The sequence below is a fragment of the Canis aureus genome, chromosome 29, assembly GCF_053574225.1.
Source record: "Canis aureus isolate CA01 chromosome 29, VMU_Caureus_v.1.0, whole genome shotgun sequence".
Taxonomy (NCBI): domain Eukaryota; kingdom Metazoa; phylum Chordata; class Mammalia; order Carnivora; family Canidae; genus Canis; species Canis aureus.
The window spans coordinates 26223551-26243835 of NC_135639.1; the positions used below are offsets into that span (position 1 = coordinate 26223551).

Sequence of the window (20285 nt, forward strand, 5' to 3'; positions counted from 1 at the left end):
ATAGGGCGGGGCGAGCTGTCCGGAAGTGCTGTTACAGCGGCTCGGGCTCCCGGCTCCTCCCCTTTTCCCTGTCTGGAGTCGGGGCTGTTCCGGAGGCTGCGCCTCTTATTGGTCCCCAAGCTGGGGCTCCGCCTCTTCAAGGCGGGGCAGACCCGAGAGCCTCACGTGACTCGCACTTACTTCGGTACATTAAACACTAGGGTGGGAGGAGAGTGCCGTGTTTCTTAAAAGGGCGATGATGCCGCTGCGTAGTGGGACCACCTCTTCCTGGGCCTTTTCACCCATAGCTCTTTTTACCTGGGAGGAAAAGGAGGGTTAGTCGATCCGCTCCTTCGGTCTGATGGAAGAGAGCGGGGAACTGCAAAGGTACGCTGTGGGGCAATTTCCCCGATGTCCTTAACACTTTCCCCCACATTTCTGACGCTTCAAACTACCAAGCAAGATAGGCATTATAATCCCTCTTCTATGAATAAGGGAACGGAGGCTTAAAGAAGTGAAGTAGTCTGCTGGAGGTCGAAGGGTCAGTTAACAAATACTTAACAAAAGCCTGCAAGTGCCAGGCATTTTTCTAGGCCCTGGGGATTCCCTGGAGAACATATACCTAATAATAATAATATAATTAAATATACAGGATAATTCCTGTGATTGAGAGTAAGGGGCTCCAGAAAAGTGACATCTGAGTCAAGACCTGAATATTCAGGAGTCAGGCCATTAACAACCCTGGGAAAGAGGGCTTCAGTCAGGAGAAACAAATGGGAAAGCCATAGATTAGTAGGCATGCTCCAGGACAGAAAGGAGGCCATGTGAAAGACAAGAACATACAGGGTTTTTTAGGTCATGGTAAGGAATTTAGACTTGAAGCTGATTATGAGAAGCCCTCAGATGTGGGATATATTTTGGAAATAGTGCCAGCAGGAATAGATATGGGTTAGATATGGGGTGGAGGGGAATCAACATGTTAATAGGAATGGGATCAAGATATGCTTATCGCTGTATATAGAATATCCTCTTGAACTTTTTTTTTTCCTCTTGAACTTTTGAAATGTTTCCAGGTATGTACAATTTTTTAATCCCTCCAAGAAGTTTTTTTTTTTTTTTTTTAAGATTGTATTTATTTATTTATTCATGAGAGACAGAGAGAGAGAGAGAGAGGCAGAGACACAGGCAGTTGATGCGGGACTCGATCCGGGGACTCCAGGATCATGCCCCGAGCCAATGTCAGGCACTAAACTGCTGAGTCACCCAGGGATCCCCCTCCAAGAAGTTTTTAAATGACTCTGAGGATTTGGGCCTCATAGCGGTGGCCTCATTTGAGTCTGCATGGTGATAACCATTTACCGAGAAGGAGAGAATTGGAGAGAATTAGATTGGGTAGGGAGATTTTTCAGTAGTTCTAAGTTAAATCTGACCTGGCTCAGATATCCCAATGGAAATGTTGTGAAGACAATCATATATATACAGATTTGGAGGAGGTTTGTACTGAGATTATAGATTTTGGAGTCATCAGCAATTACATTCCAAATGGTAGAACTGAGATTCAAATCCAATTCAGAGTAACCAATGAGTCCCTGATCCTTCCATAAAACCAGAGGGCCTCTCTGATCTAGGACTTCCATCTCCTTATTCCTAATTGGGGGGCTAATGTGGGCCCTTCAAGGACAGAGCCCATGTCTTAAGTACTTTGCATTCCCTCACATGGGAGATATGTTGAATGAATGAATGAATGAATGAATGCTGTCTGTCTGACTGAACAAACCAAGGCGAAAATGATTTTCAAGCCCTAATCCTAAATTCTATGCTTAAAGATGGTATAGAGAAACAATAGAATCTAGCTGGCAGCTGTTGGAGGGTCCTTCTCTGGCTTTCTCACCAATACCCTCCAGGATAATCTAAAGGATTCTTTACATTCCTCACCTTTCTAGACCACTCCCCTTAACTTGTAAGATATCATACTCCTCTGTTTTTTTTTTTTTTTCTTGTCTTTCTAACCACAGACTTCTCCAATTTCCTTTTTTTTTTCAAAGATTATTTATTTATTCATGAGAGAGAGAGAGACAGAGAGAGAGAGGCAGAGAGATAGGCAGAGGAAGAAGCAGGCTCCATGCAAGGAGCCTGATATGGGACTCAATCCCGGGACCCCAGGATCACACCCTGGGCCGAAGGCAGGCACTCAACCTCTGAGCCACCCAGGCATCCCAACTTCTCCATTTTCCATCTCATAAATGTTGACAGTCCTCAGAGCCCTGCCCTCCATCCTGTTCTCTTACTAATCTACCTAGAGCCTCTCCTAAAGCTTTATTACTGTCCTTATACTGATGGCTCCCCACTCAGTATCTCTAGTCCAGAAGTTCACCCTCCTGGTGGCAGATCAGTGTAGTCAACCATGCCATCCGCCCAGATGTCTTACAGGCACCTTGATTTCAATGTATTGAAACCTACTTTTTTTTTTTTTTTTAAGATTTTATTTATTTATTTGACAGAAAAAGAGACCACAAGCAGGGGAGCTGCAGGCAGAAGGAGAGGGAGAAGCAGACTCCCCAAGGAGCAGGGAGCCGGATGTGGACTCAATCCCAGGACTCTTGGGAACTGTAGGCAGACACTTAACCGACTGAGCCACCCAGGTGCCCCAAATCTTAACTACTTCTTAATATTCCCATTACCTCATTGTATCTCTAGCCTGGATTATTTCAGTAGATCTTAACCAGTTTCTCTGCATCTACCCTTACCTCCCCAAGTCATTTCTCAATATAGTAGTCAGAGAAATCTTTTAAAAATATGCCAGAATGTGGGGCACTGACGTGGCTCAGTTGGTTAAGTGTCTGACTCTTGATTTGGGCTCAGGTCATGATGTCAGGGTCATGGGATCAAGTGGCGCCTAGGGCTTCCGCTCAGCCAGGAATCTGCCTGAAATTCTCTCCCTCGGCCCCTCCCCCTGCTCACTTTCTCTCTAAAATAAATTTTAAAATCTTTTTTAAAAATGTCAAATTGTGTCACTCTTCTGTTCAGAATCTCCCAATGGCTTCCCAACTTCAACCAGAATTAAAGTCAAAGTTTTCTAATTGCCTGCAAGGCAATAGAAAGCTGCCCTCTGTACAAATGATCTCCTGTTATTCCCCTTCTTTTATTCTGCTCCAGCCACACTGGCTTCCGCTTTTGTTCAAATACACCTGGTGTGTCTCTCCTACCCCCAGGGTCTTTGCAGTTGCTCTTCACTTTGCCTGGATCATTCTTCCTCCAGATGTCCCTATTGCACACTTCGTCTTGTCATTGAGATCCTTTGCTCAAATGTCACCTATGCAGCAAGGCCTTCCCTGACTTCTGTATTTAAAAACACACCCCACCCTATCCCTCTCTCTCCTCCTCTGCTTTATTTTTTCTCCATAGTACATATATCTATGTACTATGTATTCTATTTTAAACAAATATTATCTATCTCCCATCACGAAAATATAAGATCTGTGAAAGGAGGAATTTTCTTTAATAATGTTATCTCTGGTGCCTAGAATGGGACCTATCACATAGTAGGTGCTCAATAAATATTTGTTGAATCAATGAATGAGTGTCATTCTCTGTCCCTACTGCTTCCACCTTAACCTAGGCCTGCCAGGTCCTTGCCTCTAATCTTGCTCTCTTTCAGAATATTTTCCATCCAACAGGCAGGGGAATGGTCCTCAAATGAAAGCTTCATGCCTTAAACCTTAAGCAAGTTGAGCTCTACAAATCCCAAGAGTTTGGGGGCTTTTGCCCTTGTTGTTCTGTCTGCCTGGAGGGCTTTTGATAATAAAGCCTTTCTTCTTTTACCCTTCTAGTATCCTTCCGTTTTGACTTAGATGTCGCTTCTTTCAGGAAGCTGGTTTTAACCTCCCCAGACTGGGTTGGGTACTTTTTCTATGTCCATAGCATTGCCCTTTAATAGGGGTTACCACTAACTGAGCAATTACCATGTGCCGGGCATCTCAGGCATATTATCTCATATAATCCTCCCCAAAACTCTGTGAAGTGAGTATCTGTTTGCAGATGAAAAAACCTGCCTAAGTCACACTGACAAGTGGTGGGGTTAGGGTAGGATAGAAGGCAGCTGACTGCCTTTCTCTTCTGTGGCTTTTCCTTACAATTGTTTCGTTGTCTCTTTTCCCCACTGCACTACACACTCCTTAAGTCTCCCAGCATATAGCAGAGGGCCTGGCATGCACTTGTTGAAAGAAGGAGTGAATGAATGCAGACTGTGGATACCCACCAGCAGGCATCTTGCCCCTTCCCCCATCCTGTCCTTAGCTCCCTCCCCAAGACTTCCTGGCTGCAAGGAGGAGAGGAGGGGACTGGGTCAGTCCCATGGTGCTCCCACAGAAGGGGCCAGGAGATGGTTGCTCCTCCCAGACCACATCCTGACCTGCCTCCCCCATGCCTTTTGTGACAAATCTCTCCCTTCCCTGGCCTAGCACAGCACTTCCTCACCCCCACCCTGGCCTCCCCACCTCTTCGATGCAGCCTGCAGCTGCCTCAGTGCCTGGCAGGCTGGGTTGACTCACTTCCAGCTGCATTCTCCTTCTGGTTAGGCCAGTTTGGCAAATCTCTTAGGCTCCCTAGCCCCATGGCTCTGGAGCCTGTGGGTTCTCCTCACCCAGGGCCCTGACACTCTCCCACCCCACATGGGGCAGAGCAGATGCCTGGAGGAATGTACAGGACTTTTGGAGGCAACATGACGTATCACATGGCAGATTTCTTCCCTCCCTAAACCTAGGGTGGGGTCTCTGCTATAGGCCCAGGAGCCTTTTTCCAGAAATAACCTCAGCCTACTCCTGTCTCTTGGAGCCACCTAAACACAGGATCTTGCTATTCTGTACTCTCTGGGGCAGGAGCTTCACTCTGCCCCTGGGTCTTTCTAGGCTGGTCAGATGAGGAGGATTAGATAATAAGCCCTTCCCTCCACCCTGCCCCCCAATCTCCAAGGGGAAAAGAAAAGAGGAAGGGGTGTGGCCCAGGCCATTCTGATTGTCAGTCTGGCTCCAAATCCTCCTAGTTCCCTTGCTTTGCCTGCCAGAGTGACTGCCCCCCCCCCCCCCCAGGACCTGCCCCACTGCTCCAGGGGCCAGCCACAGTTCAGTAGGAGGTCACAGGGGAAGGAGTACTGACCTCTGCCTGGGGAAAATCCCCCCAGCTACAGCTGGTTCTCAAAGAGGACAGAGTGCCTTCATAAGAACTGACACCCCCCTCCCCCTCCCTTCTCATGATACCCCCAGGACTTCTGCCACTAGCCCCAGCAGAACACCCTGGGTGCTACAGTCCATCCTGAGGACTAGGAGAAAAGGCCCTGCTGTTCTCCAAGACAGACAACCAGGCCTAGCACGGAGGGTAAGAACTTGGGGGAGGTCTAGAGGTCTGTGGGTTCTGGGAACCCTTTCTGGGTGAGGACATCCTCTTGCCTGCCTCTAAGATCCCAGGCTGTTGCCTTCTCCTCATGGGGACTGGGCTCTGTTGTGCCATGTCAGGCCCTAGAGAGACAGGAGCTGGGCGATCTACCACCTCCTCACCAAGGCCTTGGCCCAGAGGGGCTCACAGGAAGGGAAGGCTGGCTTGTGTGTCACCCAGTGGGTGTGACAGTTCTGAAGCTGCCTGTCCATCCCACCACTACCAGGTCATGGGTTAGGAGGTTGAATTTCTATGTTGAGGGGAGTGGCCATCTCCTGACCTGAGCTGGAAGGGACATAAGAACCCTAAAACTAGAGGGAAGGAAGGCCCACCTTCTCAAGGGAAAAGGGCTTTTTGAGAGGAGAGAAGAGGAATAAAGAGGGTCTTGACCCACCCACCCACTCCTCTCCCCAGACCTGTTCCTTGCTCCCACACCCCATGACCTTAGAGGAATTTAAGACCAGTGAAAGGGAGCCTGTCTCTGCAAAGTCATTTCTGCATGACTCTAGAGTCACCAGCTGTGTGATCCTGCTCCTTGGCACCCCCTCCACTCCCAACAAGAGTCTTTGGGGACCTTTCCCCACCCTGGCTTCTTTCTAAGTGGCTGAATCCAAACCCACCCCCTCAGCCAGGGCCTCAGGCTTGCCACTCCCCTACTCCAGGCATCCAAAAAGGAGCACAAGATCCAAACTTCTGCAAATATGTTTAATGCACTTAGATTACACAGAGGAAGAGGGAGCAAGAAAGAAACGACATCTAAGTGAGTCACCCAAAAATTCTTACAAAAGTCCCAGGCTGGGTGCAGCCCCCAGGAACCGAGTCACTGTTGACATTAGAAACTAATATAAAATTTTATAAAAGTCTGCTCATTGCAGCATTCAGGTACTTGTACAAAAGGAAGGCTCTCTCTATAGGGTTCCTGACTTGTAACAGGGACCCAGGTACCTCACCTGGCATGGAGGACCTGGAAGCCAGAGAGGAAAACAACTGGATAAAAAAATACAGTCAAGGGAGTTCTCTGCTGGTTTGCCCCATAGGGGCATCAACCTTCGTAATTTTTTCCCCTGCTCTCAACTCAATCTCAAAACTCAGTCCCAAGATCCTCTGTGCATTTTTTAAAATGCTCTAGCCCTTTAGACTCTTCTGAGGCTTCATAGTCCCTTCCCTGAAGCCTGGCCTTTGGAAGAGGAAGAGAAGGGCAGGAGGAGGCACCTGCTCCCTGGCCAGACCTGAGACCTTGCATGAGACACTCTACCCCTCAGAATGACAGCTGGGTCTGCAGCCCTCTTGCAGTCCACCCTGGACCTGAGGAGTCCAAGAGTCTGCCATATGTAGGTGGCAGGCCAACTGCATGGGGGAGCCCCTTCCTCTCAGAAGTTTTAGCCAGAGGGACTCAGAAGGAGGGGGGTAGGACCGGGCAAGCCACAAGGGAGAGAGGCAGATTTAGAGAAGGAGACTTCTCACCTCCCCAGGTCAGTATGTCAGGGCTCCTGAAGAGCTTCAGGGAGGGAGAGAAGTGGTACATTTAGTGAGTACTCACTCTATGCCAAACGCCATGCTGGGCATGCTACACGGTCAGCCTCACTTGGTCCTCAGTGAGGGTCCCCTCTCGCCAGCCAGCAGAACCCCCTCCCAGAGGAACCTCTAGAAGGCCTGGTCAGAGATGGTGGATGCTCTGCTACTCCTGCAGAGTCAATGCACCATAGGGAAATGAGACAGAGGCCTGGCCCCAGCTGGACCTTGGAGGTTCCTGACGTCATAGGACAGGAAGGGGCCACAGGTTTCATGGGCTCACGGTCTCAGAGCTCACCTGCTTCCTGCCTGCCTCCCATACTGATGACAACACTTAGCTCAGAAAATACCTCCTCCCCACCAGCCAAAGCAGGCAGGCAGAGGCAGGTCCCCAGAAAGAATTTGCGGAGAGGCAAATCAGGGTGGCATGGAAAGGACACAAGCTAATGGCACCTCTCTGGCCATGAAACATTAAATGATAAGAGCTTCAAAGGCAGGGATGTTGTGATGGGCAAAGGCCAGAAAATGTCCTTTTGGAAAAGTCCTTGGAGCAGAAGGCTACTGCCAACATCAGGTCCAGAGGAGCTTCCATCTTCATTGGTGGAGGCCTAGAGCCTATCTCTCCCAGTATTCCAGGATGATCCACCTTGAAGCTCTGAGTTTGATGGAGTTAACTGGGTAGCCCTGAGGGTGTGTGCAGAGAAGCAGCCAGGGCCTTGTAGCCCTTTGGAAGTCCAAATCTTGCTCCCTGGAGAGCCTGGCCACTGCCCTCATGACCACTGGAGGCAGCTCTTTGGCTGAGTCTCTCATCAGAGGGGTCTTGTACCCCAGGGGCCACCTATGGCACTGTTGTGGTGCCCATGTGGGTGGCAGGTGCAGACAGGGCAGTGTCTGGTCCTCTGAGCCCCCTGACAGACCAAAGGACTTTGTTTTGGAAAGGCCTGAAGGGAGATCTTGAAATAGCAGTCCCTAGAGTCAGGGGTGAGAGGGCCCAAAAGGGAATTGTTGATTCCAGGTCAGACAGCGGTGGGAGACAACCCAAGAGGAGCCCCAAACCCACAGGCCAGAGATAGGTCTATTTCTGGGAGGAAGACCACGAGATCTGCAATAGTGGGGCATGGGACTATGAGACCAGGATGCAGGAAAAGAGGCCCAGGGAATGAAATGGGGCATGAAAGACAAGAAACGAATGGACGCAGGGAGGATGAGGGCCACACAGTGCAGTGTTTGCAAAATCAAAGTGAAGGACATGGTGAGAGGTTGGTTTTTTCCATTTTTAATATGCCAGAGTCTTGCAGCCTGGAGGCTGGGAGGCCTAGGATAGGAGGGAACAGGACAGGAGCTGGAGACCTAGTCCCTGAATGGCAGGTGAGGATGGTCTACATGGTGCTGGGCCTCACCCTCTCTCAGGTAGATGTGGATGGGTGGACAAGGCCTGGAAGAGGAGGCTGGGGTTACCAAGTCTCTGAGACCATGGTGGTCCTTGAACTTTGCCAGGGGGCCTAGTCCACTTGAGAACCAGCAGCACCTCCTCTTAGCCCCAGCTAAACTGAGCTGAAGACTGCACCGGGGCGCATCTCAGCTCTCCCCCCTACCCCAGACTCCACCAGGCCCAGCTGGGAAGAAAAGCCTGTGAAGCTGGCTCCTCTGGGCCCTGGGCTGGCAGGCAAACACTGGCACCATCTCTGGTGGTGGCTCATGGGGAGACAGCCCCAGGCCCTTGTCTGAGAGAATGAGAAAGTTCATCTGGGAATAAAGTTCTGTTTAAAAAACATTATATACACGGCTTCTGGACATCTTTGAAGACCAATAAAATACCATCCGGTTTCTACAAAATAAAATAAGGAGGAAGAAAACCAAACAGGATCGGAGGGATTGTTCCGTGGCCAGAGGAGCTGGCCTAGCAAAGGCTTCCCAGAAGAGAGCTGGGCAGTGTGTGCACCGGCCGTTCCACTCCCTCCTGCCGGACTGCGTGGCAGGGGATAGGTGAGAATGAGGCCTGTCTCCACCTACGGTCACATCAAAGGTCCAGAGTCAAATCTCAAACCACAACCTATGGCAGTGGCAGGAGGGGAAGGTTTGCGTTTGCCCACTCCCAGCCCAGAGGGCTTGGCCGGCTGGGGGGGTGAAGCCCCTGAGCTGCAGGTGAGGCAGGTGCGGTGGCTGCGCAATCTTCCTCATACATGTCCTTTTATTTGTGGGAATCTCTTTTACGCAGTTGTTACACTGGAAGTCACCGGGGAGCAGCTGGGCTCTCCCTTGGCCCCTGCAGGGCCCAACTCAGGCTAGTGCAGTGGACTGTCGAACACCACGTCGGGCAGAATGGAGACTTTCAGCTTCTTTTCAGGCCAGCTGTACTCTTTGGGAAGTTTGAACTGTGGAGGAAGCAAGCACAGAGCCAGAGTGTACACAGTTAGCAGAACTCACTGCCTTCTTTCCAAGTTGCCTAAAGAGATCCCAGAGCCCTCGCCCATGTGCTGTCCCCCAGGTGCTAGGGGCAAGGGAGGCCAACGGTGCCTGGCTTCGATTGCAAATGCTATTCCCAGGTGGGTGGCTGGGGTTAAGCTGCTAGAGTTCCGTGACCCCTTCTTTCTCCTGGCCCTGCCAATAATTAACTGGGGTTGGAGGAGGCCTGTTTTCTAACTCTTTCTTGACTGTGCTGACCTCCCTCCAACTCACTTCCTTGGTTCTGCCTCCGGCCACAAGCATGTAAGGAATCTGCTCCCTGAGGCCCTGGGGCTGGGGGCTGGGGGGCAGGGAGGAGGGTGCAGATGCTAGAGGGAAGCGGCTTGAGGTCTGGAATTCTGTGGTCCAGGCTCTGCCATGGCTTTTCTTGCAGAGGCTGGTGCTGAAGGACCCCGGAACCCGCCCTCTGTGGCCTTTGCCAAAGGGTCCAAAGGGAAGGAGGCCCTGGCTCGGCCTCAATTGGGGAAGAGGGGCCAGACAAGGGTGGCTCAAAGTGATTTCTTGGGCCTGGTGTGCCCCCATCCTGCTCCCCTTTGTTCAAGTTCATCTGTTCCCCAGGGTCCCCAGCCTGAGCATGGTGCCAGTGGGGGCCGGGGAGAGCCCACATTTTTCCTACTCCAGTCCAGGGATCACTGATTTGCTTACAGTTCTGTGTCTCAGCCTTTGGTGTGGGGTGGGGGAAAGAGGCTGCTAGATCTTATTTCCTCTGTATTCAGGGACCTTGCATGTGGTCTGGCACACAGCTGGTGCGCTCACGCTCACGAGATGCTCACTGACTTGAAAACAGGGTCTGCCTCTCATGACCCCTACTGCCTCAGGGCGAGGTGAGAAGTCAGGCCAGGCTGGAAAGGAGGGAAGAACAGGGCCCTCAGCCTGCCTAGAGCTGGAGCTGGAAGTGGACAGGCCTGATGCTTCCTGGTTGGCTCCCTCTCCCTCCCTCTGATGGGGAACTTCTCCAAGCCAGGACCAAAGTAGAGAGTGAGGCAGGGTGTGGGGACAGCCTCTGGACTGAGAAGCAAAAAAAAAAGTCATTTTTAGTGACCTACTTTCCTAAGCTCCCCCTGGCTCCTGTCCCTCCTGCCTGGACTGTCCCCCTCCTACCTCAACACCCAAGCTCAAAGCAGCGGTCTGGCGCAGCACCATCCCAGTGAGACACGGCCTCTCCGGAAGCACTCCTGGGCAGCTGGCTCTGGTCTGACTGAATAGAAGCCAGGCCTCAGGGATCAGTGACTCGAGGGGGTTGATTGGCTGGCATGGATCGGGTACTTGGTGACTTTGGAATGTATAAATTTGAGTGAACTTCTGAAGCCACATCCCAGAGGATTGAGGTGACCTCAGGCTCTGAGGAGTTGCTGTCCACCTGGAGACCTGGATAGGGTAGTCTCACCCTGTGTGCTCTCCTCCACCTGGTTGATGTCAGAGGCCACCATGTGCTGGCCCATGTGGCCCTGGGAGCACTGGCAGCTATAAGCTCCAGCCCTGGATGAAAGCTAGCTCCTACATGGCCTCCTTCTGGCTTAAAAGGCTGGCCCCTGTGTGGACTCCCCCAGACACACTTCCCGGCAGAAAGGGCAATGGAAGGGTCTGTCTGTCTCTGCCACAACAGGCAGGGGAGGGCCCAGAAGAGCTCTCCAGAGGCCTGGCTAGGTTGCTAATGTTCCACTAACCTATGGGGCATTGAGGCCAGGAAGGCTCAGATCCCACTGGGGTGCTGTAGGAGGCTGGGGGAGGGGAAGGGACTTTCCAGAATGAGGTAAGTCCCTGCAAATGAGGATGCCAGGAACAAGGAAGAAAAACAAAGGGGATTATGGGCTCCATTCCTGCACCCCAGATGAGTAGACAAGGAAGGCGCGAGCCCCCACCTGGCCTGCCAGCTCCTCCGCCTGGAAGAGGCAGACCCAGAGGGGAGAGCTCATGGCTGGAGAAGGGAGGAAGGAGACTGACTCCTGGGTGGCCTGAGGCAAGAGCAGGAGTCCCTTACTGCCCACCAGAACTCCCCAGTGGAATGTTCTCTGGCAGCAGGCGTAGGCTTTCTGTTCAGAACCTGCCAGGGAACAGCAGGGGCTGGGGAAGAACTACCAGCCTGAGGGCCCTGGCTGCCTCCTCAGTGAGGTTCTCAGGAGCCGCCAATTCACACAATTTGCTGAGTGTCCTTATAACAGGGTGGGGCAGGGGGTGGTGGGAAGCCAGAAATAAAGCTGTTTAACATCCCCAGGGTCTCCTTTCTGGCCCATCCCCACACCTCCGGGACAGACAGACTGAAAGACACCCATGGGCTCCTGGGGATTGGAAGCCGCTGTTAGAATGAAACAGGCTTACTTCCTCTGGAGAAGTCAAATCTTCTAAGTCCTCCAACATTTTCTCTACAAACTCTTCAGTCAACAGAATCTGGGAAGAAGGTACAAGACAAGCGTTTATGATTATTTTTTAATATATGGTCTTTTTGTCAACTGCCAAGCCACAGAACTTTCTTCTGGCCATGGAGTAGATATGAGCCTGTTTTAGGGACAGAGAGAAGTGCTCGAAGCCTCTCCCAGACCGTCATTGTTCTCCCCCACCTCCACCTGCCTGCAATATGGCTAGGACCGGGGCAGAGAAGGAAGGGTGTCAGAGGACAATGGGGAAGCAAGGTGGGGGATGTGGGAAGAGAGCATCGCTGGGCCCCAGAAGGGATATGAGTCCCTGTTCCAGCAGTCTGCGCCTCTTGCACGCTGCAGGGAGTAGCAGGGGGCAATGGAGAAGCAGGCACTAGGCAAGAGCCCCATGCCCAGCGGGGCTCACATGCTCCCCCTTACTCCCAACTTGGTAGGACAAAAGGAATCTGTTTGGATTTGGAATACAAGCCATGTCTGGAATCTGGAAATGCCCCGGAAGGTACATCCAAGAATGTCTGAGCTGGAGAATTTGTGGAGATTATGCACCAACCTCTCCCCTTTTACAGATAGGAAAGGGACTCTCAAGTCCTCTTTCCATCTGTAGCATCCACACTTTCTCAGGTCGGAAGCTCCCAAACCCCTGCCCTGATGACCTCATTCAGCCACTGAGTTCTTCAAAACTTCAAGAACCCTCTTCTGCAGGTCACCTCCCAGCTGTCCCACTTCGCTGTTCTAGTCTGATGCCTCATCACCTCATGGCCCCACTATTCAGTGGGCACCACCCCTCCCCTTTTGGGCATTCCTCAACCCAATGGGCCATTTTCCCAATGGCTCCTCTGCCCAGGCTGGCTCTGCAGAGCCAGGCCAAGCTCACACCAGGCCCAGGCTGAGGATGTCTTTCCTCTTCCCTCCAACTTTCTCCTCCCTGTGTTGGCCCAGGGGGCCTCCTGGCCTCGGCACCAGATCCTTCTACACCTCTCCCGGTTGTGGCTCCACCGACTTCTGGTTTGCCTCCTCCAGCAAACTCTGAAGGCCCTGGGTGAGGCACAGAGGGGGAAGGACAATGAAGACCAAGGTGAGGGACTCCAGTGAGGGAAAGCCCTCTAGAAGGATGGGGATCAAGAACTTGAGAAAATACCCCTCAGGTTCTCCTGGGAGTTGTCCACTCTGGTAAGTGGAATATCTATATATCTAAAATACAGTCAGCTTGTGAGATTAAGTGAAATGATGCAGAAGAGCAGCAAGCAGGGTCTCTGGGGACCCCACAGGATGGAGGACTCCAAGGGAAGGAAGCTGATGGGGTGGAGGTACGAGCAAGGAATGAGAAGCCTGAGTGAGGAAACCGCCGCTGTACTAGGCATTGTGCTGATGGCTCATGTAGCTTATCTCCTCTAGTCTCCTCCCAGATGAGGAAACTGAGGCATAGGCAGGTTATGTAATGTGCCCAGTATCACATGGTTTATGAGTGGCTAAGATAAGACCATATCCCAGTCATGTCTGGACTCTAAAGTAGTGCCTGAGGTATAGTGTCCACATCTGGGGCTCTTCCCCACACAGCATTTATGCATTTATTTACTCTTCCACTCATCTGCCCACCGATCCATTCAATTCCACAGCACTCCCTAGGTGCCTCTGCTAGGCCTGGCCCTGGATGGAGCCCCAGGGACACAGGCATGAGAGCAGTCCATACTCTACCTGGACATCCACCCTTTCTTGGTTGACAGGGAGCTGAAGAATGTCTCCTTCCCAGGCTACAAGCCAATAGTCAGTAACAAAATAGCTCTGACCACTGGCTCCCATCTCACCAAAGGTTTTTCTGTTTGAGGAGCTCAAGCCTCAAGTGAGGACAGAAACCAGATTTAGATGGGCAAAGTCAGTCCAGGGAGATGCCCACCGGAGGTGGCCCCTACCGCCCTCCTTCTTCCTCCAAGTGCTCCAGGTGGCTCCTTCCAATCATACCCCAGTCATCCCACTTCCAGAGCCCTCTCTACTCCTCTTACCCCAGGGTTTTGTCCCTCCCTCCCCCCCGTCAAAGTCCAGAGTTTCCCTACCAGTTATCACCAGTCTGCTTGAGTAGCACAAAAGTCACATTCATATTTTTGGCATTTCCGGGGCTTGTTGCCATCTCTGCAAATGCTAGCACAAACACAAGCATACCTAAAACCCAATTATATTACAATGGCTCCAGTCCGGGCCAGGCTGGGCTGATTTCTAGCCCACAAATAATTTAGAGGGAGGGACTTTCTGCCAGAAAGGTAAATAGGCCCGGGACTGTAGTGCTGGGGCTGAGGTAGAGAGGAGGGTTCCCAGGGACGGCGACCACCCAGTGAGACACCAGAGAGCTGTTACTTAACAAGGGGAAAGGCAACCCCACCAATGCTGAGCTCAGTCCTAAGCCAGTTCCTCTGACAAAGGTCTGGAAGAGGTAGTGGAGAGAGGGTACGTTATGGTGGCTTTTAGCAGAACCACCACCAGTGCACACCATCTGTGTGTGGACTCATTTTATACTCAGCTGGGGGAGGGGATGGCAAGACCAGAAAAGAGGATAAACCCTGGTTGCTCCTCAATTTTCACTTTTGGTGACTTGCTGGTTCCTGCTGGAAACTTCACATCATTTTAAGAGAATTGAACAGAGAAAATTATACACAAGATCTGCATGATATTAAGGGTGACATTCCCTGCAAAGAAACACGACAGACTGTCATAGCTCCAGGCATCTAATTTAATTTCCTTTGGGAGTTAAACCTTAGAAGCTTGGATTGAACAAACAGGCCCTGTTCTTTGTATATTTCAGACCTGGAGCTGAGAATGTTAACAGATCTTATCAACAGGACACTGGAGATAGACAACTGTGACGGAGCAGCTCCTGGGCGCTCTCCTGAGCAACAGACGCGCCGTTGTGATGCAACTGTGGGAAAAGCCTGTGCAGTCTGGGGCTTGAGGCGCTGGAAACTCACTGGGTCCCCATGGGGCTGCCTGGCTCTGCCACAAATAATAACAGGATGGTTACAATGCCAGTAGTAATGATAACACCACTACCAGCAGAAGCACTACCTCTTCCATGTGCCAGGCACTGGGCTAAGGGCTTGACTGGCATCATTTCAGTGAGCCCTCCTGGCGGTCTTGCAGAGGAGGTAACTGTCACCCCCATTTTGCAAATGAGCAGGTGTTGAGAGGAGATAAGGCTCCTGGACTTTAGAACAGTGATCTGACCCCATTGTGGTACCAGATACATTCTTCCGGCCTGGGGAAAACACCCCAATTCTAGAAGCCTTATATACTCAGGACTAACTCTTCTCTTTCCTCTGATGGGGGAGGTGAAGGTGACTTTGGCTTCTACCAATGGCTGAGAAGACCAGTCATCCCAACCCAACCAGCCACACACCTCCTCAAGAGGAACAGCCCTGCTCAGCTCAAGAGGGCTGAAGTCCTGAGCATCAAAGGCACCCAGCTGCTCAAAAACCAAGTTGGCCACTTGGAAAGGAAGGCAAACCATACCCAAAGATCATGTCCAAGTGGGAACAGCAAGGCACATTTACAGGCCAGCTTAGTAAATGCATACATAAAGCAACAGTTACTCTAGCCCAGAAAACAGCAATAGAAATAACAGTAATAATACGGAAAATGACAATACTACTCAGTAATGTCTGCACTCACCAAGAGCTGGGCATAAAATGCTTATGTTTGTGCACAAATAGCCTGTAGAGGGAGGAGGCTCTCTAGAGAGCAGCTAACTCCTCTGGGAATCTTCTGAAACTATGGAGATGTCATCCAGACGTTCTAAATCGGAATACCCCGACAAGGCCAAGGCACCTGCATTTTTGAGGCACCCCAGGAATCGTGGAGTGGAGAATACTCAGACACACACAGGGGGAGGGGTTTTGGGCACAGGTTTAACCAACAGAGGTGAGTTGGTGGCTGCAGCTTTACCATCATCTAATTGGCCAAGCTGTGAGGGGAATAGTGGCTCTGCTCCCCACCTCAACCTCCACTCTTGGAATCCAGACCAACAGCCTTCTCCAAGGTGTTCACACCAGGTGCCTTAGGACAGCCAGGCTGGTTAGTGATGAGGGAGGGCTGTCAACAATCTCCCAATTCCCCAGGCCCCAGCAAGTTCCAGAGGAACCCGAAAAGTGATCTTTTGTGGTGCCTGCTCTGGGCAGGCTCTGCTGTGCTGCAGGCAGAAGCCCAGCTGCTGCAGATCTGATTCAAATGTCTGTGGTTGGTGCTATTTCTGAGTCTGCAAACAGCGCTGACAATGCCCACTCCTTCCCCTCGATATGACAATCCACACTTTGTCCGGGGCCCTGTTTGCTCTTCGTGTTGACACGTTGTTCTTGCTTCCCGACAAGTTTGGCTTTCTTTTTCCTTCTCTTTCCTTCTTTCAGAGGCGGAAATGTGTTGTTTATAGGGCAGGGCCTGCCAAGGAACTGCTCTGGCGCCCACAATGGCCAAGGAGGCGGCAGGATGAGGATGCAGTCCAGTCTGTGTACCCCCAACTCCAATGGGTCAGACGAAAGCCAGAAAACAGCTTGGAGACCCCCCAGACTTGGGAGCAGAGGTGTGTGTGGCACACATTAATTTCCTGTTCTCAGTGGGTGGTGAGAAGTTGGCTCTGGTGGCCAGGAGCAGGCTCAGACTCCTCCTGCTCTGGTGCCTGGCTGATGAGGGCACAGCGGGCCATCACAGTCTTCTCCCCAGGCACAGTGGTGGGATTTAATCATATCTGGGTGTAACCCTGGACAATGAGGTCCCATGGCAGCCCAAGCAAGGGTCTCCAGGGAGAACAGGTTGTGGCCAGGTTCACCAATAGAAGGAGAATCAGTAGAGATGCTGGAGAGGAACTGCACAGGGCCTGGGCTAGGGACTGCCAAGTGTCTTCCACACAATGTCCAAATGGGTGGATGGGGACAGGAGGAGGTGGGGACTTGTCCAGAGGACAGTGGTGAGTCAGCCACCAGGCTAGGATGAGAGCCCAGCAGTGATTCCCAAACTTGGCCTGGAGTGGCGAGCCCACTCAGGACAGCAGCTGGGCATCTTCTCCCAAGCTAAAGCCTCCCATCAAGGCTGGTAGGGAATGGCTGGGAATGGGGGTGCCACCTGGGTGAATTGTTAGACACCACACAGCTGAGAAAGCATTGCGGGGCTTAAAAAAATATTCTCATATTTGGTGGTGTGACCTTGTGACCTCTGGGGCAGACTTCTCCCACTTCAGATCAACCCTAGCTGGGGACTGATGAACCACTCAGTCTGGGCCGGGCTCCTGCTCAGAAGACTAACAGCCCAGTGTTGACAGACTCAAGGGAGAGAGGCTTGTTAAAGCTACCAGGCTATGGAATGCTGGGGGAAGGTGTGCAAGAAAGGATGTTGGCAGGCCTCCCCCAGGATCTGAAGACCCTCCTGCAAAGCTTTGGAGTTGGCTGACAGGCTTTCCAAACTCCACAAGGATGAAAACAGCAGATGGTAGGGCAGATGGAGTCAAGGTGTTGACCTCCGGAAACTGCGAAGCCTATAGAATTGGAGGATTCCTGCCTTTCCAGCTCCTCCAGGAAGCAGGGAGTGTCCACTGAGTTCACCCTGGGGTTGCAGACAGCCCTGCCTTTCCATATGCTGGGACCTGGGCTTCCTTGGGGCTGGAGAGATGGGGGGAGGAGAGGTGCAGGACCAGGAGAAGGCAGGTACGCAGGCCTGTTTGGGGCCACTCCACATGCTCCAGTGAGGTCCCCGATTCCCTCTACCTTTTTCTTTCAGCCTCTCCTCTGTCGCTCTTCTCTCGTGCAGGGTGTCTCTGCCATGCCTTTTCCCCAAGAGATAACAGTCCTGGGCTGGTAGCCAGAACAAAGTGCCAGGGCTGGGCGCAAGGGCTTCCAAGGCTGTTGAGGCTGATGTAAGAAAGTCATCCTGGCCCTCCTCATTCAGCTGGGATCAACAGGGAGCGTTCAAGTAGCAGCCAAGAAAACAGAAGTCTGGAGCTCTTCACGTATGTGGGCCTGCTGTATTCAGCTCCTTCCTACTCCTTCTGTCCCCAACAGGCCTGGTACACAAGGGCCAAGGAGACACCCCTGCTCTTGGGAGAGTGAGTGAGAGACTCCTGTGGGGGGAAAGGGTCAGTCCCCTGCATGTTGGGGAACCCCCTCCAGAGGGGCCTGGCACCATTCTTGATCCAGTGGAGTGGCCCTTCCTCGGTGATGAGCCTGACGCCAGGCCTCCATGAGGTCCTGCAGACTCCTGGTAGACCAGCAGCGCCACAGGGAGCCTGAGAGGCCCCCAAGTAATTACAAGCCTGGATTCCCACAAGCTAGGGAGCTGCCTGTGACCACAATGGCAAGACCCTAAAGGGGAAGGCAGGCTGGCAGTCAGAAGCAGAAAGTGCTGACTGCTTTGGGGGTGGGGAGGAGGGCTGCTGTGGGTGTTGGCTCCATGGCTGAGGACTGGCTGGGGGCAGAGTCAGAGGGTTTCCCAGAGCTCCCTGGAAAGGGCCTGAGAAACCCCTCGGTGAGTTGAGGGTGCATGCTTGGGGAGTGGGGCCCCAGCCAGCCTTCCTGGGAGCTCCCCTGTGAGCTGGCCCATGGTGGACCACACTAATGAGCCCATAACACAGGCCTTTGATTAAGCAGCTCCCAGCACAGCAACTTTATTGAAACATGCCGAGGCAGCGGCTGGTTCCCACCGCTCTGGTTCCCTGGGCAACAGTGCATGGGAGGGGCCATGCCCAGTGCTTCAGTTGCCTGAGGGGCTGCCCAAGGGTGAGGGGAATGGACCTGGGAGCACAACACCAGTAGCTCTGGGATAAGGGGCCCTGGGACTGGGGTTGGGGTCAGAACTCTGGGGGCACGGAGGGGCAATGTCACATCTGCTGAGTCCTTTGGGGGCCAGGGCTCCTGGGCTGCTGAGAATGGAAATGGTGAGCATCCCTTCCTCAGGGTAGGAAGGTATTCCAAGAATGGCAAGACTCCAAGGACAGGTTCAGAGGTGAAGATGTAAGATGTAACGGGAGAATTTCTTCTTGAGTTTGGAGAGTCTCTGGTCCCTACTTTCCTAAGAAAATGTTCTTGAACCTTCAATACACATAAGTGCTACCTGAGGACACTTCTGAGACCTGTGAGCACAGTCACCTACTGGGAATGATGACCTGTGAACTCGGCTCTCAGGGGATGCTGGGTTCTCCTGCTGGGGCCCTACCTCCCCCTTCCTTGTCAGTTCTGCCCAGGTAGGAGGCAGCCCTCCTTCTCTCCATGGAGGCAGCCTGGCTTTGGAGGACATAGCTGGGGGTGATGGGGAGGTCCTTTCCACTTGTGCAGTCCTAGTTTCAAATGTTACACTTCAGAGCTTTTGCTACAGTAACTACCAACACTACATGGACAGAACTCTAATGTTACCAAGTGGGACTTTTAAAATGTATTTATAACTTTATGGTTCAAAGTAATTTTGTTATGAAACAATGTAATAACAACAGTGGAAAAAGGCAAGATAATTTATGGAACACAATATTCCTAAAGCACTAGCTTCCATTTCTACCTCGTTCTGTCTGAGGAGTGTGGTTGGTGTCCTTTGTTTGCTGTTTGTTTTAATTAAGGGTTAGTATTTGGGTGGGGGGAGGAGGGAAGAGGCCCGAAGGAGGAAAAACTCAGCTGCAAGCTCTCTCTCTCTCTCTCTCTCTCTCTCTCTCACACACACACATGCCCACACACACACACACACACACACACACACACGCCCACATTACCAGTAAGTATGCTTCACAGACCCCCCAGACTGGGTTAAACCCACAAAACCAGCATAATTCCCTTCCCCTCTACTATAACCACCCCTCCACACACCACAAACAAGGCATAGTCAAGTTGTGCATTAGGGCAGATCCCCTTTCTGGATACTCCTGAGAGAGGTAAGGTAGATGTTCTTCCTCCCAAATGCCAACAAAGATAAAAGGGTGTTGTTTCCCTAATATATCTGGGAGTGTGCTGGACCAGCAAAGTACCCATTAGAGACCTGGGACAGGGTGGGGGCTGGAAGGAGGCCTGTGGCTCTCAGGCCCCAGCACCCCACTTGGCAGTGTCTCTGAAGCTGTGCTCCAGCCAGAAGAGCAAAGGAAGCACAGAGTGTTCTGGACAAGCCAGCAGGTTTCTGTGTAGAAAAGGTTTCCACTAGGAGGAAAAGGAAAGCCATTAGATGAAGAGAATGGGGAGGCTCTGTCTGCTGAGGCCTGCTCATCCCAGCCCTGGTCCAGGTCCACATGCCCATTTTCTAGGAATTCTGGTGAGATTTCCACAGAGCCACTTAAGAGTGGCTTCCATACTTCCTCCTATTCTGTTCACCCTTGGTTTCCTGGACTTTGGTTTATCTAGGGTGCAGGAAGTCTCACATCCCTCAAATCTGGATTTCCATGGCAAACCAATGGCCAAGGCCTAGAGAGTCATCCCTGGTGTCTTGAGTGATGGGAGGAGAGGCCAGGAAGTGCTCTAGAGCTGATGGGATAGGCAGCAGCATCCACACTCCACAAGGCTTCCCATAGCTAGGCCCTCT

At 52.0% G+C, this 20285-nt stretch overlaps 1 protein-coding gene and 1 long non-coding RNA gene across 6 annotated transcripts in view; one reads left to right on the top strand and one right to left on the bottom strand.

The window, feature by feature from the left end:
• The first annotated feature begins 23 nt into the window (after positions 1 to 23).
• On the top strand, positions 24 to 19254 carry LOC144301195 (uncharacterized). The gene is made up of 5 exons (XR_013367986.1): positions 24 to 366; positions 5241 to 5352; positions 14557 to 15799; positions 16151 to 16323; positions 17544 to 19254. It is a non-coding gene; the product is annotated as an uncharacterized LOC144301195 (long non-coding RNA).
• SUFU (SUFU negative regulator of hedgehog signaling) overlaps positions 6101 to 20285 on the bottom strand; it is a 122203-nt gene continuing 108018 nt past the window's right edge. For 2 of the 5 annotated variants that reach the window (XM_077877822.1, XM_077877824.1), the window contains exons 11-13: positions 11707 to 11775; positions 10489 to 10585; positions 6101 to 9296 (exon numbers count right to left, since the gene is read on the bottom strand). In XM_077877822.1, the coding sequence (XP_077733948.1) occupies positions 10490 to 10585; positions 11707 to 11775 (165 nt within the window). In that variant the 3' untranslated portion in view covers positions 6101 to 9296; position 10489. Of the gene's footprint in view, positions 9297 to 9324; positions 10396 to 10488; positions 10586 to 11706; positions 11776 to 20285 lie in introns of those variants that run through there. The other 3 variants (XM_077877825.1, XM_077877826.1, XM_077877823.1) reach the window with 2 other exon arrangements.